Raw genomic sequence first — 18,588 nt, 5'->3', positions numbered from 1 at the left:
CTTTTTTTTCTTTCAGGGTAATTCTGTATTTGCTGTCTCATGGGCCAATATGAACTGTTTTTATTTTTAATGAAAAATGAAATACAAAAACGTAACTTTTCTAAAATGTGAAAGAGGGTTTACATCAAAATGTTCAAGGAAGACAGTACAGAGCTGTGTAATCAAAGGTATGTATACAGTGAATAGCCTAAACCGTGCTCTAATTATATAATTACCTTACCTTGAGTTAATGTCTGAAACATTATTGTTTCAACAGAAGGAAAATGTTAGCATATTCATCTGTAGTACCGCAATGTGTCCATAGATGGCGCTCGATACAAACCTAAATGCAACTTTAGCAGCATCGCCTCTCGGCAACTCACACACACACACAAACATGCACGACACACAAACAGAGATACACACACACACACACACACACACACACACACACACACACAGAGAGAGAGAGAGAGGAGAGAGAGAGAGAGAGAGAGAGAGAGAGAGAGAGAGAGAGAGAATTTACTCAGTCGCTGCAGTCACGCTCATTTCTCCGGAGCTCTGGCTGCGGATGCTGCGTCTCTCCTCCTCCATCTCCACGAGGATGCTGGAGCGCGCAGAGGCGGACGGAGGCGAGCGCATCGGGCCGCCTGAAACCACCCATATCTCCCCGGCTATCCTGTACCGTCACTTTCCCCAACTTACAAGAACTATGAATGGGAGTCGATGCTGAATAATCTGGGCGGACTTGTTCTGTATGCCGCCCTTCCTCCTACTCGTGAGCTGCATCAGCTGTTGCTTTGGGAAAACTCGAGGCGACTCCCACTCTAAGGGCATCGGATCCGGGCATCACTCCACGATGCGTCCTCTGTCTCCCTGACTCCTCCTAACACAGCGGATGCTGCCTGCCTCATTAATATTTGATCAGCACCTGGTATCACAGCAGCAGCTCGCCACTCCTGATGGAGAAAGCACAATCTCTACAAGCACAGCCTGGATCCAAGGCGCCAGAAAGTCCAGCAGAAGACATCTCCAACCTCACGGATGAAGAGCTCCTCCAATGGAGCAAAGAGGAACTGGTGCAGCGACTCCGAAGGTCTGAAACCGATAAAATGAGCGTCATTCTGGATCACAGTAATCTGATTCGGGAGGTGAACCGCAGCCTCCAGCTGCATCTGAACGAGATCCGGGGGCTGAAGGTGAGCAGATGAGATCATGGGTGTCTGGAGCACACCTGCGCTCTCTGAGGATGCGCCAGAAGCACCTAGGTGCACATCATTCTTCTTGTAGGAATAACGCATTGAATAATTTCTTGTTGCATTATATGCTTTTCTTCTGATTAAAACGAAAAGCTGCTGGAAAAAAAGAAAACAACTTAACACTGATATAAGCAATGAGTACCTTAGTTTTTTAAATAGTTATAAATATATTTTATAATTATTTATAACTCTTTATTTATAATTTATAATTAATCATTGATATTTCTGATGTTTGAACTGCTGGTAAAACACCTGTTGTGCATGGATGTGAGCATTTCCCACATTTAAACCATGAAAGTTGCATATAAATAAACATTCATATAAAAATGCACAATGTTGTACCCTTTAAAGGAACAGATTATCAAAAAATACATTATTATTATTATAATTTTTTTTTTACATTTCAGCTTTATGTCATATAAAGACAATGACCACATCTGTCAAGTTGCATATAAATAAACATTCATATAAAAATGCACAATGTTGTACCCTTTAAATGAACAGATTATCAAAAAATACATTATTATTGTTATAATTTTTTTTTACATTTCAGCTTTATGTCATATAAAGACAATGACCACATCTGTCAAGTTCCATAAAAATAGTCCATATGACACTTGCCCTATATATACGTTTTTTTTTTTAAGCCATGCAATTTAGCTTAGTTGACGTTCACTACAAATATTTTGAAGATCTTTAATCTCAGTTCAAGTTCAATAATCGTGTGTCACGCAGAGTTTGGTAACACTGATGCCAAATTCATTTGGTTCTCATGTGTGTCAGGTGAGCTGTTGCTTTAATGGACAAGCAGATTTTTGTCAAATGTGGCAACTACGAGAAAATCATAGCTTTAGACTGTTCTATCTTAGATCAGTGACAGAAATACATGAGAGCTCTGCTTGAACAACCCCTTTTAACTACACTTTAGTCTCATAATGAATTATTAAATCAAAGAAATGATATGATATAGTTTGTATGTCCTCAAGAATTGTCCTTAAATAGCAACAGTTTAAAATATGTAAACACTTTTTGTATATTTTTTTTTCACAATTGTGATGGGAGGTAAACCAGAAGCTGCAGGACGACAATAGGGAACTGCGAGACCTGTGCTGTTTTCTGGACGATGACCGGCAAAAGGGCAAGCGGGTGTCGCGTGAGTGGCAGCGTCTGGGCCGCTTCAGTGCCAGCGTTATGCGTAAGGAGGTGGCACTGTATCTTCAGAAGCTGACAGAACTGGAGCGCAAGCAGGAGGAGGTCATTCGGGAGAACCAGGAGCTTAGGGAACTTTGTCTGCTGATAGAAGAGGAGAAAGGAGGCAGCGGAGGGGAAGGAGGCCAAAGTGGGACGGGGTCCATTGGGTGTCGCAACTCCATTGATAGTCAAAGTGGGCTTTTGGTACCCGGCTTGATGCGGGATGTGGGGGATGGAAGCAGTACTTCTAGTGCTGGAAGCACTGACAGCTCTGAGCATCCACACCATAAGCAGCCACAGCCGCCGTCTAGCGGAGGAACTGGGAATAAAAGCCCGGAGATCCAGAAGGCTCGTCCTGGGAAAAGAGCGGAAGGAGATCGGGTGGAAATCTCCAGCCCTGAGCCTCCCGTCCGGCACAGAAGTACCAGCCTGGAGTATCCCTTTGTACTGCCCCAGCCCTGCCGACCACGCTGTGGCTCCATATCTGTGCCTGACCATCGGCTGATTAGAGGGCTTAGTCCAGAAAAGTACGGTCGATCCCTGGGCCACCGTAGTCCAGAGACTCATCCGAAGCACCATCTGGCTCCAGGACAAACCATGAGTCCTGAGCTCTACATCCAGAGGCACAGGGGCAGCTTAGGAAGTGGGCCTGGGAGTCCAGAAGCTAGACACCTGCTGCTAGGAACATCAGAGCTCCACCATGACAAAAGCAAGCTGGGAGGAAGTAGTCCTGAGATGCTGAGGCACCAGTACAGCATGAGCCCTGAACATGGAAAGTTTGGCAGCCCTGGTAGAGAGATGTCACCTCGGAGATTGGCAGGAGAAGAGCTGTCGCCACACCATCGGAGCCTTTACAATGGCGTGAATGGTGGGTCTGACTTGCAAAATGACACATAAAACGACACATAACAGATCTTTAAGAGGTCTGATCGAAAAATGTGCATGTTTAGAAATGTCCTACTTTCCACTTCTCAAGTCGTGATGATGAGTTTGTCACGTTCAAGTGCTTTGTTCTTGGAAAGAATAGGAATCATGGAGGATGGCAAGTGTATTCTTGCCTATTTCTTGGGGAAATCTTATTAAAGCCATATATATATATATATATATATATATATATATATATATATATATATATATACATAGAAGATGTTTAGTCAGTATCCAACAGATTTCGAATACAATGTAGCATCCCATTCATTGGCACATATAAACATTACCCACACTGTCCAATCCTGTTCCTGGCACTATCCTGCAGAGTTTACCTCTGCAACAGCCTGAAACAGCTAATCAAGATTACTAGATACAGCTGGTGTTTGGACAGGATGGAGCTAAACTCTGCAGGACATCAGACCTCTAGAAGCAGGATTGGACACCCTAATCTAGCAATACAGTGTCAAATAAATTTTATAAATGCTGTGTAAAATACACACAGTATGCATCATATGGTTATTTATACATTTGGTTATCTCCTCCGCCATGTTTAAAGTTTATGGCGCACTCAACTCTGAAACTTTGAGTTTCCCAATCATAAATATGGCTCCTGAGGCCATTCATTTCCAATAACTCCAATAGCACGTGAAGGCAGCATAGCCCTGATGTCTGATGATTGCTGATGTCGAGGTCTTTGCAGTTTTCTTCAGACTAGCCTGCCACCCACAGGCAGATTGCCATGGACTCTGCTGAAGTTACTCACGATTGGCTCATCCATCTTGAAACACAGTTAATTATTTCTCCAGAGACACCAGACCTATGCCTGGTATCAATGAGTATCAAATCTAAGGAACTGGACTTTCCCATTCAGAAAGTGTCCTATTTTGCCTCATTTAAGAATGCACATTTCTGTGCAAAGTTACAAAGGTACTTAGAGGTCCTCTATAGAGATTGCTATGGGATACCATGTATTAAAAACCATAGAATTAGCATTAGCAAAAAAATAAAAAAAATAAAAAATCACAAATATCATGCTAATGCAATGGTTCTATTTTGTAACTGAGACAAACACCTCAGCATACACACACACATAATAGGTGAAATTATAAATCAAACACTTCATTTAAAATCACACACTAAGTACATTTGATGATACATTTAACTTTCTTTGTCTGTTAAAAAAAAAGTATGTTCCACATATGTGTGCAGTAAGAATGTAATTGGGACTACTATATCCTATATCCTATATCATTTTGGCTGTGTCATGTGTCGTTTCACTGCCATTCACAACTCCTCTTCGGCGGCCCCATGGAATAGTAAAATGTAGCATTTTTGCTACTTTACGTATGTTCTTTACGAAATTGCTAGCTTGTTATGAGGTAAAAGATGTGCTGACTGTTCAAAATCCCATGATTTTAAATAAACACACACATTAGAGAAATGGTGCAAATCAAAGGCTCTAGGCAGCTATGTGCATATCCCACAGCTGCAGATAACGATTTGTACAGGAGAACATGCTGAGTAGCCTATAGTTCACACCACCCATAAAACACTCACCTCAAGGTGAAAGATGTGACTCACTTTGCATTCATTAGCTTCAAGAAATGCCCCCTTAAGATGAAATAAGGACCAAGAAAGAGCAGATTGATGTCCTGATTTAAATAACTCAAAATACAGAAGAACTTCTTTAGCTGACTCTCGACAGTTAAATTAGCTTCCCTCATCTTTTCAGATAAGATTTATTCGTTACGTTTACGGTAGCACCTTCCTGGTGACGAAAAAACATTCTCTCACTGTCAAAATGAAATCGATAATAGTTGTTGAAAGATATTAGCTTTACAACTGGCAAAGAACCTCAAGAATGGCTTTCAGCTCAGCACTAACAATAAAAGGTAATTGCTAACAAGATGACTGTTGTTGCTGGATGCTGTGGTTTCAACATTGTCCTACGTGTCTGTAATGCTGCTGTAGACATTTGTCACTGTCACAGTCTGTTCTGGTGTTGGTCCCAAAGGGAAAACCGCATGTCCACTGACCCTGTACACTTCCATATCATCCATATCTTCCTCTGAACGACCCTAATGAGGCTCTGAAATGCTTTGTGGTGTTGATGATCTAATAGAGTGTGTGTAAAGTATTGGTTTTAAAGGGGTAGTACACTCCAAAAAACACTCCAGTTCTGGCATCTGTATATGTTGATGTGCCTGGTTTTATAGAGAATCTATCAGCATTGTCAGCATTTTATTGTTGCGGTCATGGTGCCTAGACAGCCAATGCTATTTATTTATTTTGTAGTAAAATGAATTTTTAAGTTATATCACTGTTATATCACAGTTTAACCAGGATTATGTCACAGTTCGTGACATAAGAGCTTTGTATGCCTATTTGCAGACCGGCATGATGTTAGTCATTACCGTATTGACATTGCATTGTGTAGCTATTAATTCAAATGGAGTGTGTTGCAGTGTGTGCAGTCGCTGCAAATCATAACCATAATATTTGTTGTGGGAATTAAACTTGTGCGTAGATGTAGTGATGTTGAAGCTCTGGATGATCCTGTAAGGGGTTTTCAGAGAATTATAATTTTTCTGCTTTCTTAGCGTGTGGCTCTTATTCAAAAAGCCAAAGCACATGATTATAAACATTACAGTGACTTCAGCCAACAAAGTTCAGATAAATGAGCATCTAAATAACAGCGTCACAAGACAATCCCTCTGTGTTTTTCAACGAAATCCTGCATGAAAACAGGCACCTCTTGACCTCCTCTAAACTAATCTTTATGCCATCATGCTGCTAGCTTTTTTTTCTGGGTAAGATGCAGGGGAGCTTTATTTGGACTTTGCATGGGAATCACGTTGTACAGTAGCTAATGCTGTCAGCTCATGCCGGAAATTTGGTCGCTGGTTTTGGATTTCACATGAAAGCTGTTTCCATACAGGCAGTACAGTATTTGGCAGCATCTGTTAATATTCTGATGTCTTGAAAGTCTGAACATTAAAATGAGGGCATTGTTTTAAAGGCAGAGAAAAATGGGTGCTCTATTCTTTGTTTCTCTCTTGCTGACCTCACACTATGAACAGATGGAGGGACCAAAGTGTGTGTTTTTTTACACAGAGCAAGGTTAAAGGACCAGTTCACCCAAAAATGAAAGTTCTGTCATCATTTACTAACCAACATGTCATGCCAGACCTGTAAGTTCTGTTTCTTCTGTGGAACATAAAAGACATTTTTAATAATACAGCAGTCAATCTTTTCCATCAAACTGTAACAAGCTTTGCAAACGTTTAGACACTAAGCACCATAAAAAAAAAAAAAATCATAAAAGTAGTCCACGTGACTCTGAAGCCATACAATAGCATAGTGTGATTGTGAAATAAATTAGAATTTGAAGTCATTTAAAGCTGACATCGCTGCTTCTCTCATAAACTCTAGCCTGTTGAATTACATCAGTGTGCTCGTCTAAGCTTTTCTGCTTTTATGCATGTGAGATTTCTTTCTCAGCTACTTTCACTTCAGTTCAAGCCGTGGCGAAACTGAGACCTTCCTAATACCACAGATAAGAGTGAGGCTTTTAAAGAGGAGACAAAGCGGCCATTACACAACTCCTGAAAAAAAGGCCATTTTCTGATAATACAGAAGTCAGACCTCTTCAGACTCAAACTCTCAGTCCCCAGGGAAGCCTGTGGTTTAGGCAAACCTGTATCTCAATTGCTGTGTGTGTATGTGGGAGTGTGTTAGTGTGAGTGTGAACGTTAGGTTGCGTGTGCTCCTCCGTGACCTTGGGAGATACCCCCCTCTGACTCCGGCTCTAAATTTAGCCCTGAAGCTGACGGCTTTCTCAGTGTTTACCTCCACACATACAGTAGGCATAGACCTTTCCCCCACTTCCACTAACAGTCTTACAGGTGTCCTGCTGAATAATCAGGTAAACACTCAAGCCCTAATTTAATTTAATTTAATTTAATTTAATTTAATTTAATTTAATTTAATTTAATTTAATTTAATTTAATTTAATTTAATTTAATTTAATTTAATTTAATTTAATTTAATTTAATTTAATTTAATTCAATTTAATTTAAGCAAAGTTTATAACCTTTATAATAAAAGTTACATTTTATTATTTTATTTTAGTAAAGTTTACACACTTTAACAAATTATTGTATAATGATGGTTACATTTTATTTTTTTAAACATAACTTTATTTTATTTTTTAAGATTACAAAATCATTGTATATGAAGGTTGCATTTGTGTTATTTCATTTTATAAAAAGTTTAGTAAAGATTAAACTCTTTAAGAAACTATTATATAATAAATCTAAAACAGTACATTATTTTATTTTATTACAGTTTACACTTTTTAACAAATTATTGTATAGTGAAGGTTACATTTTAGTTTTATTTATTTTAGTTAAGGTTACATTTAATTTTATTTTAGTACAGTTTATACTCTTATACAAGTTATTATTAATGGTTGCATTTATTCTATTTTATTTTCAGTTGAATTGACACCAATGACTTCAGTTATAAAAATATAAAAATAATTAGGCAATAACAAATCAACTGTGTATAATATAAATATGTTATATAAGCAAAATATGTAAATATTATTTTAAATAAAGGTGGAAAAAGGCTAAAAAAGGAACTGACTCGCATGTGAAATTTATTAAATTATATATATGGCCTCCTTGTTGTCTTTAGCAGTGTTTAACTGATGCTCAAAAATGTTATAGAAAATAATAGGCTAACATTTAGGCAGTGGCCTGGTTTAAGCAGATGAAGTGAACAAAAACAGGATCTGGAAAGTTAGAAAACATCCTATAATTCTTGCCCTGTGCACCATATTTGAGTATTTTTATTTCCCTGGGAAAGAATATTACAGTGAGCTCTTAGTCACGGGCCCCTAATGGATTGTCACGGCAGGCTCAGCTCAGATTGTTGAGTCATGGCTTTATGTGAGGATTGTGCGTTTCACAAAAAAAAAAAAAACAAAAAAAAAAACTGCATGTGTTTTTGCACCATGCATAATTGCAAAAACAACTGTTTTCTGACAGGTTTCCTATTTCCATGTATTTCAGCAGTAGCACACAGCAAAATCCCATTGTTTTTGTGTTTAATATAAAAAAAAAAAAATAAGTTATGTGTGTGATTAAGAGAACGAAATCTGCACTTAAGTGGAGGCAGCAGCAGACTGAACTGAACGTGACTCTGTCTGAAGGGATATGGTTTAACACAGTTGTGAGATGCATGAATGTGCAGTGAGCTTCATTAGGCAATGACCTTCAGTTTGCATGCTCTGTGAGGGGCATTGTGGCCTTTGGATGATACAGTATATGACATTATTTTAGTGTGTTTAAGCAATTTCAACTCTTTTTACTTCAATCACACAATCAGCAAAACTTAACAGACAAAATAATTAACATTCAGAGAGAATTTCCAATTGGCTATTTTTCAGCATGTGCGCTGAAACATCCTTTCCCTTTTTTTTTTTTTCTTTTTTTTTTTTTGCCATTTACAGAGTCTAAGGCCTTGATCAGACTTCAGAAATTAGATTTTGGTGAATCTTCCATATTACAACAAGAAATAAAAACATATGGCAAACTGTCATTTTTCATGCATTTTTGCTACATCTATTGCTAAAGTCTCAAGAATGGTGCAAAAGTGACTCTGAAAAAAAATCTGATCTGGTTACATATGACATATGTGCAGTGTGAACAAAGCCTAAGGCTGATGTTTGGAGCGGGGCTAAAGTGTGTTCTTATAGTACATGCAGAATCTACAATTAGGATCATTAGGACTGCAGATGTGTGAAAATGATTAACTAAGACAACATCTGTGCTTTTATAGGCAAGTATTTATGAAACTATGCCTTTGAATAATAAAATTACACTACAAATAGATTGCAAGCAAATGTCCACAGTGGTGAGCAAAAAAATAATTTGTTACAAAAATGTGTGAAAACTGATCTTATGATGCCTGCATCTATTTATAACTGTTTTATTTTAATTATTAATTCTAAACAATTGAGAATAGAGCAAGTAGCTGCTCTTCTCAGTGAATTTTGTGATCCCCCTCCCGCTTGCAGAGCTTAAGCTTTCCCATGATCTGTAAAAATATAGGACATTCTCCCATAATCCCTGTTTTACGATGATGGAAATGTTTAAGTCTGTCTGCATTTGCGGTAGCAGCGTGTTTGTGTGTATTTGTTATAGAGATGGGAGATTGTGAAAGAGATATTCATCTTGACAGAAGTTTTGAACTTGTACAAATATGAAATCACACATCTTGACCTCAGCGCCGCCTCTCTCAGGATAGACTCTATCTGACAGATCTGAGTCGCCACACATGGCATAAATATCAGCCCATGAGCTCTCAGGGCAAATTGAACATTATAAGCTACCAGCCAAGAAGCGCAGTGACATTATAAAAGCCCACACAATGCAATTTCAATATTCAAGCTCAAGAGCTAAACGCATGCTTAGGGCATTATTATAATGTAAAGCCTAGTATAATGATTGTTAATGTTGATGGTAAAATACGACAAGAGATTTGGATCTCCTGCCATGTTTCACATAAATGATCTAAGAATTCAATAACCCCAAAAGACTTCATACTTTAAACATTTTATACTGACGTTAAAATGTGAGTATTAAGTATTTTATATTAGACATTTGATTCAAGTTTATTTGTTCATTTCTCAATCTTTGTATTATATGTTTTGACCTTCACAATAAAAACTACAGAGCTTTGATAATAAAACTAAGCATTTAAATACCATTGTGTATTGGCAGATATAGAGTGACAACTGATATTTATATGCATGACATTGATTTACATTACAAGCTCTCAGAATAATCTTGTTTTTTGGTCATAGAAATATCAGCAAATGCACCAAATTGTATATTTTATGGTCAGTTTAGCTCTCCTCTTCTCAAACTTCTCACGTTCTTCTCAAACTAAAACCCTTTTTGCTTTAAAGTCAAAATAAAATGGAAGTAGCAACAGATCTTTTCTCCCATATTACTGTTGTATGACTAGTTTCATAAGTGTACTAAATGATCATGATCAATGATCATGCAAAGTCCCGCATATGTCACATATGTTAAAGTCTCTGTTGTTTTCACTGGAAGGCCCAGTTATGACATTTTGATTAATAATTATGAGGCCAAAACAAATTTAAAAAATGAACCATATGCATGGGTGAATCATCATCATAATACATTCTCTAACATGTTTTTAAAAAACAGATAGGATACATTTTTATTCCATGCCAAAATTAATGACAGCAAAGCCTGATGATCATGTTGTCCAGTATGATTGGAGAACACTGTGCTTCAATGGATGCAAATCTAATCTTGATTGCATGATACTGGGAATCCTTGCTTTTGATTTGTTTCATCACCAAATATTGATTGGATCCTTATCCTTGATCATCCTTTGAGCATTTGTGGAGAAGAGTCCAAAACCTCTTTGTCGTTCTTATTATCTGCTGTTTGATCAAAGCAGAGGGCCTATCTCTCTCCAGGACATCAGTTTTGCTTTGCGTTCCCGGTTGTTCCTGCGCTTTATCCCCTTTCACGTTGTGAATGTTAGCGGATAAACTGGCCAGGATGTCTGCTAAAGCCTCCTAAAGTGTTTTTTAGAAGTCCACAGATTGGCATGAATCTTTAATGGCCGACTGCGTATGCACGCCTGAAGCAAATATGATAACGAGATGAAAAAACAGAAGTGGTGAATGAAACAGAGCACTACTGATGCTGGCTTAATGGAGGCGAGTTCAGAAAGAATGGATGTGCCATCACTCTATCTGAATGAATATCGAATGACTTTGAACAGTCAGAGTACCGGAAAACTGGCTAAGCGCTGATTAGCCTGCCAATGAAAGGTGCACTGGTATGTTGCATGTCAGTTTGAAGCTACTCTTAAGAGCAGTCTGAGAATGTAGAAGAGACACTGTGAATTGTATTTAACTGTATGCTCTTACTCTGGTAAATACACCCTCCACAGAGTGAGGTTTTTCAACCCAAAGGACTGGTATGTCTGCTTGTGTGTGTGTTTGATGAGGGTGGCATATGGGAAAAGCAGACAGGTTCACAGTTGGTTTAGTCTGAGCAGAAGAAAATGTTGTCGCCAGGCTCAAAAAAGCAGGTAAACAAGAGGGTTTGCCTGTGGTCTCCAGTGTGCAACTAAACCTTAAAAAAAGAAAATAACTGCTCAGGCACTGTGAGGGCAACAAATTAAGTCAAAAGCCTCTTATTTCCTACAGACCACCCTCAGTGTCAACCTTAATGTGCACAAACCTCAACGAAATTTACCAACACTTCTGTGGAAAAGCCAAATCCAAATGCTTTTTATTCTGTGCCCATTGTTGAAGATTGTATTATGACAATAAGTGGCCTTGGTTCCAGAAGTATTTTTCGTTAATACACTCCTATAATGAAGGTCTTTTTTGGCATCTACTTTATGGTTCCATGAAGAACTTTGAACATCAATGGAAATGTTCCAGTAATGAAAAAGGTTTTTATAGTGGAAAAGGGTTCCCCAGATTATTAAAAAGTTCTTTACTTTAGGAAAAAAATATTGTTAGTTTTTAGAGCTATTTACTGACAGGTTCTTTTGGGACTCCAAATGATTCTTTAATAGGATTGCTGGGGAAATGAAAAAAAAAAAAAAAAAAAAAAAAAAAAACATTGGAATCTTTATTTTTAAGAGGGTAGAGATTCCTTTTTTATTAAAAAGTTATGAACGTTATGTTATGAAAAACAACCAGCTCCAAGACAAATAATGACATTACAACCTTTGATGCACTGAAAAAAAAGTAGGTTTATGAAAACTGAATATGAAAAAACTGTATAAAAGTCTTTTACGACAGACTCAAATGATTTAACTGCAGCAAAAATGCAGATAAGAAGTAAAACTATTCAACTGACTTTTGCTTACAAGAGTAAAATCAATCACTGTATTTTCAAAATATTCATATATTTATATATATTTTGGTAACAGCATGGCTCCTGCGGAACCAAATTCATCTTTGCTTAACAATCTTTGAAAGGTCTTTTGTGGATTTACATGCATTAAAAATATATTCCCCTATTGAGAAAATGAATGGGCTTTGTTCTTCCAGATCCGACTGCTGTGCACAAAAACTTCATAAAAGTCTTTTTTTTTTATCTTCACAGCTTTGATATCAGCAGGATGTTGCAGCAACAACTGCAGGAACGTGAAGCTCTGGGACAGGTGAGTTCTGCTCAAATGACTTCGGCTCTGTTCCAAAACTGAATGAGCTGCCTACACAGACAGCATTTTAAGGCATCACTGTCCTGTTCCTGAAGTGAAGGCTGTTCCAAAGCAGTAGGCAGCTAAATTATGCTGCCTTATAAGAAAGAGCAACATCTAAGACAGCATTCTATCCTTTGCTGATGCAGTGCAACAAACTACAGTAAGTGCAGATTTCAATAAATATGACAAAATGACAAATGTAAATATAATTTATTTAAAGTATCAATGAAAAAATAGAAAAAAGTGATTACAAATTGAATTATTCTACCAAATATTTACAGACCAACAAACTCACTGAAATAGTTCTACAGGTCTACAATGTTGCAGAGAAAGAGAATCTTTCAAAAATCTAAACACAAATCCAGAGACTAGTTCTTCCCACCAAAATGCTCATTATATTAAGTAGGTACACAGAATTTTATTTCCTGGCAGACTGACCTGCTCACCCTGACTCCCGGAAATTGTGAAGCAGTCAGAGTTCTGTCTGATCTGATTTTCCCAAGTGCTTTCCAGTTTTGTGTGCAATATGCATGAACAGACTGCGGCGTCTGAGGTTGATCCTAATGGGGTTGCTGCCTATATAGAGCATTTCAATTTTCATTTCAGTTAGAGTGCTGTCAAAGAAGAGATGTTACACAGCGAGGCAGCTTACTATAGTTAAAAACAGAGCCCACATGGGGACATGTGCCCATGTATGCATCCATATGCGTATGAATACAACGGCAGAGGTGACCCTGTCTATCTGTGATCTCGTAAAGCTGCCCAGCTGGGGCAGAAATTGTCTTTGTTAATATTTAATAGCTGAAAGGCAGACGTTTGTCCTTAGGGATTACTCACCAATCCCATCAAGATTTCACAGGAATGCTGATTTTCAATTTCTTGTTGTTTGTTGTAATTAAAGACACCAACTTCCATGCCATACAGGGATGATTTCTGTAATCCTCTTGTAAAACCTGTCATTAAATGAACAGTTTTGTCATTTTGTAAGTGAAAATGTTGTCATCGCTTACTCACCTTCATGTTCAGACCCCTCCCTGTATTATTTCCTTTCCTCTGTAAAACAAACAAATATTACTTATACTGCCAAGCTCCCAAAAACCCCTTTGTTGGAGTTCTCAAGTCTTATTTATGCTTGCATTCAGTCGACAAAACAAGTTTGATAAACGCTGCATATGTTTGAAATACGGCAGAGGCACTTCAGAAGAATTTAAATATGGAGCACAAGTCCTATGGACTTCATTTATGGTGCCTTTTTGCCTATTTTGGAGCTTGACAGTATAAATCACCAGTCATTTTACTCGAATTAATAACTAAAGCCCTCCTGAAGATCTCTTTTTTTGTTGTTGTTGTTTTGTTTCACAGAAAAAAGAAACTAATACAGGGTGGGAACAAAACAGAGGTTAGTAAATGATGACACATGTATGTATGTGAAGACCACATTAAATTATTTTTGATTTGACAGTTTTCTGTCCAGTGTTGGCATAAGATGAATTTGGAATAGCAATCTACTCTTCCTATTTCCGCCATATTGCATAAATTGTAAGAGTAGTATGCTAGTATACAGTTCCAAATTAAGCTACTTTTCTTACTGAAGAAGTACAACCTAATCGGCTTCTGGTATTAAGGGCATTTGATGGGACAAAAATTGGTGTAGGGCAAAGGACTTGATTATAATTATAATTTGATTGTTACTATATTTTAAGTGAAACTCAACTTTATCATTACAATGGTATAATATTTAAATATGGGACATACAAGCTTCAGCAGAAATTACACAATAAGAACAGACATGGAAAAGCTCAAAATTCAAAACTGTTCCACAAAAGTAACACACTTTGGTGAATGTTAGTTAGTTTTTCCAACAAACTGCTCATAATATTAACCAGGTACAGGTAAATTATATTTTTTTTACCATAAATGCTTTCAACTGTGGACTTACACATATTGTATAGACAACAGAAATAACTATAAATTACTTAAAAAGTAGTGTATACTTACAGTAAGACCTTAATGTACTTAAGTTTTACTCTTTAGTTCAAGTAATCACACTTATAATAAATGTAAATTTTAATTCAGTTTAATTTAATTGTAAATGTAATTAAGTGTCTGAAAATGGTTTGCACTTAAGTATATTCTTTTAAGGCCAATTTACTAGTTTTTCCAACATATTGCTCATGATATTAACAAGATATACAGGTAAAGTATATTTTAGTTACTTTAAATGCTTTCGACTGTGGACTCTATCGTACTTAAGTTCTACTTAAGTAGGTGAAAAAGCAATCTTAAGTTCAAATAATCACACTCAATATGAATGTAAATTATGATACAATTTAATTTAATTATAAATGTAATTAAGTATCTGAAAATTGTATGCACTTAAGTCTATTCTTTTAAGGCCAATTCTTAAAGGGGTCATATGGTGCTGCTAAAAAGAACATTATGTTGTGTATTTGGTGTAATGAAATGGGTTTATGCGGTTTAAGTTTCAAAAAACACCTTATTTTCCACATACTGTACATTATTGTTTCTCCTCTATGCCCTGCCTTTCTGAAGCACGTCAATTTTTACAAAGCTCATTGTTCTGAAAAGCGAGGTGTGCTCTGATTGGCCAGCTATCCAGTGCATTGTGATTGGCCGAATACCTCAAGCGTGTGATGGAAATGTTATGCCCCTGTGATGGCATGTGTCCCGGAGCGCCAAGACGAAAACATTTAAACCCATTATAAATGAGGCATTTGTCGCATCCAGTGGGGACATAATTACGTATTATAATGACAATACCGGTGGTTCTCAATTCCAGTCCTCGCGCCCCCCAGATCTGCATGTTTTGCAAAAACAAGTGCTGACCAATGCCAACACACTGATCAGACAAAACCCGACGAACATGCCTGTTGATGTTTGTTGGCATCTGTTGGTGCAGTGTGAATTGACTTTAAAAGCATATTAGTTTTGTAATAAATACTATTTTTAAAGGTATGCTCAAGTGTACTTCTTTTTATACTAGCGGGACATCAATATTTTAAATACATATATATACATATATACATATATGAGCTAAAAGTTTATTTTGCCAAATTTTAAGAGTACACTAGCATGCAGATGGTTTCAAACTCAAAAAAATCCTACTTTGGAGTTTTATTGCTGAAAATTGCCACAGCTTAAAGCAAAATTTCTTTCTCCACAGTTTTGATGGCTCCTCTTGACCACGCCGTTGCTTGGAGGTTTGGGTTGATGCAGGGGCCCCTGGAGCCCCACTTTCACCAGGCAGATATTCCATCCCTGAGCAGTCAGGCCCCATTTGAGTTTTCATAACATCAGTCGCATTGTGGACCCTATGGTGCAATCATTTCAACAGGGACTGGAGCGAGACGCAGGATGTTTTCCCCACCCGTTCGGGTGAAAGACGACGCTCGCACAAACCACAGAAACAGACACACCCACACACGACTATTAGAATTCAAATATCTCCTGTGGTTTACAGATGTTAAACAGTACTTCATTTGGGTAATCAAACACTCGAGCCGTCCCTCTCTCTATATCGTGTCTCTCTGTATCATTCTGAGTAGCAATAGGATACATGAAACACAACGCTGTGGCTTCTCTGAAGGTGCTTCCCTGCCCTTGATGTTTATTTATGCAGTTTCTTTTCAACCAAAGCTATTTGAAATATCTCTATTGTTCATTTTTCATCCAGGCATCTATGATGGAGCATCAGTATCATGTTTGCTAGTTTTTTCCATATCTTGGATTGTTTTTTACATGACTGACACCAGTGCAAGGTGTTTGTGTATAATTTACGAACACCAACGAAAGCAGAATGGACTCTGTACATGTTGTCAGTGACTGAATAACCTCATCAGTGTTTTCACTGATTCTGTGTGTGTGTGTATGTGTGTGTTTATTGGCTTTATTATTCCTTCCCTCCAAGCTCCTGTATATAAGCTAATGAGGTGTTTCTTCATGTTGTTTTATATACAGAAATACAGCATAGTACATACAGTAAATTAATGGATTAGTTTTATATGCATATAATGACTATTATTTTTGACTTACAGTTATTATTATAACAATAATATGAATATATCTATGTGCAAAATATTAAAGGATTTTCATTATGTATGCTTGCGTGGCATTTATTATTTGTTTCACTAACACTAAAGCGCAAAGCTTTAGTTAGCAATCTGCAGGTGCAGCTAGATTCCCAAATTGCTAATTTAGTCTGTTTTCATGTAAATTAGACACGTTAGACATTTCAGGATGATAGAAAATTAGTGGAACCATCGGATTTGTTTTTAAATTGTCTTTATTTTGTCATAATATCATACACCCATGAAATCAGAAGCTTTTCGCTTTGGTTTTGAGATTAGGCTTCAGGGCCGACCTCAATCCGCTTCATCATTTCTCAAGCAGGGAGGCTCCAGTCGGATTTTAGTTTCTGAGCATTTGCCTGTGATGAAATCAATTGATCCTCTTGTTGATGCCAGAAACACTGTTTGGATAAGAACTGTGCTGTGCTTTAAGATCCCTGTTAAAAAGGCCTTTTATAATAGAGCTGCATAGACCTTTATGTTCTTTGCAGATGCTTTCTCTTAGTTTCTTAAAAGAGTTTATAGAGTTTGCAATTCACAGTAGCTTGCACCCAGGTTGACACTAAAATCAAACCCCTTGAGGGTCTGTGTTTGAAATGTAAAACTGGTGTACTATTCACTGAATACCACACATAATATGCTGCCTTCTATTCTTAAGAAACAAAATGTGCATTAAGCCACAACAAATATTTCAAACAGTAATATCCATGCTACAGTCAAATCCTCATCACATTACGTTTTTAAATTTTGCTGTCTAAAAATGTTTTAAAAGCTGTTAGCCTAATCAAATCATGAATCAAACATTTAAGAAACTGAGACTGTAATCATTTTATTATGCACAGTGCATACTGTACACTGCAGAAACAATAGTAAAAGCATAGAGTTTATAGTTCACTCATTTAATAATACATTTTTATATAGAACCATACAGAAGTCTTATTTGCTAGAAGATTTTTCTGCCACTGTGAAAAGGATGTGAGCAACTGATTCACTTATCTATGAATCAATATCAGTTTCAGTTTCAAACAAACTGATCCACTGTAGACTGTATGCCTGATGTGGAGAGTAAAGGAGAGAGAGATAGCGCAGTGTGATTAAGACACATCTTTGCCAGTGCAGGCGAGCTGACAGAGGGCTGCTCTCTCAGGTTCCCTGAGCTGCGCCCAGATCTGCTCTGCTGCATTGCAGTACAGTAAAGAAAAGATGTGAATGGTAGAGAAGTGTGGAGAACGGTAGGTAAGCAGAGATGGCAGAGATGAGCGCAGGAATGGTGGAGAAAGGATTAATCTGATCGAGGAAGTTTGAGCAATTAGAACTGTAGTGAGATAAGGAGCCGAAAAGTTATGATTGAAGGGAAGGTGAAGTAGAGAAGTTGTGTTGGAGGGAGGGCGGTTCGACAGAGGAGTGTAAATTTGTGGAAAGGAGGTGCAGTAAAGCAGTTAAATGCACAGAGGAGAGAAGATTATATGATTATAGGGAAGAAAAATTATGATCAGATGGCAGGAGGTGTAATAGAGAAATCATGTTTAAAGGGGAAGGGGGTGCATTAAAAGAAATTAAATTGAAAGGAAGGAGGTGAGGAGAGGAGTTATGACAGCAGAGAAATATGTGCAGTATAAGACTTATAATTGAAGGACAAATGTGCAGTAGAGGGGGTATTATAAAAGGGAAGAAGGTGTAAAGGTGGAAAAAAGGAATTATAATTTGTGGGAAGGAGCAGCTGATGATGAGTTATGATAAAAGACAGGCACAATACAGGCATTGCGTTTGGAGAGAAGGAGGTGCAATGGGGAGTAAATGTTTTAAAGTAGGAGATGCAGTAGCTGATTTATGATTAGAGAGAAGGAGGTGCAGCAGAGGAGTTC

The 18,588-nt window shown here is 37.5% G+C and overlaps 1 protein-coding gene across 2 annotated transcripts; it reads left to right on the top strand.

The window, feature by feature from the left end:
* The first annotated feature begins 473 nt into the window (after positions 1-473).
* ccdc85al (coiled-coil domain containing 85A, like) lies at positions 474-16,752 on the top strand. Of its 2 annotated transcripts, XM_019066212.2 has the most exons (5): positions 474-1,178; positions 2,298-3,297; positions 12,536-12,593; positions 13,998-14,034; positions 15,820-16,752. In XM_019066212.2, the coding sequence occupies exons 1-5, from the start codon at positions 942-944 to the stop codon at positions 15,823-15,825; spliced, it is 1,338 nt and encodes a 445-aa protein (XP_018921757.1). In that variant the 5' UTR covers positions 474-941; the 3' UTR covers positions 15,826-16,752. The 2 variants fall into 2 exon arrangements, with proteins under 2 accessions (XP_018921757.1, XP_018921758.1); XM_019066213.2 differs by lacking the exon at positions 13,998-14,034 and having other exon boundaries at positions 477-1,178.
* Positions 16,753-18,588: the final 1,836 nt, after the last annotated feature.

Source organism: Cyprinus carpio, chromosome B6 (assembly GCF_018340385.1).
Source record: "Cyprinus carpio isolate SPL01 chromosome B6, ASM1834038v1, whole genome shotgun sequence".
NCBI lineage: Eukaryota > Metazoa > Chordata > Actinopteri > Cypriniformes > Cyprinidae > Cyprinus > Cyprinus carpio.
This window is presented reverse-complemented; position numbering and strand designations above follow the sequence as displayed.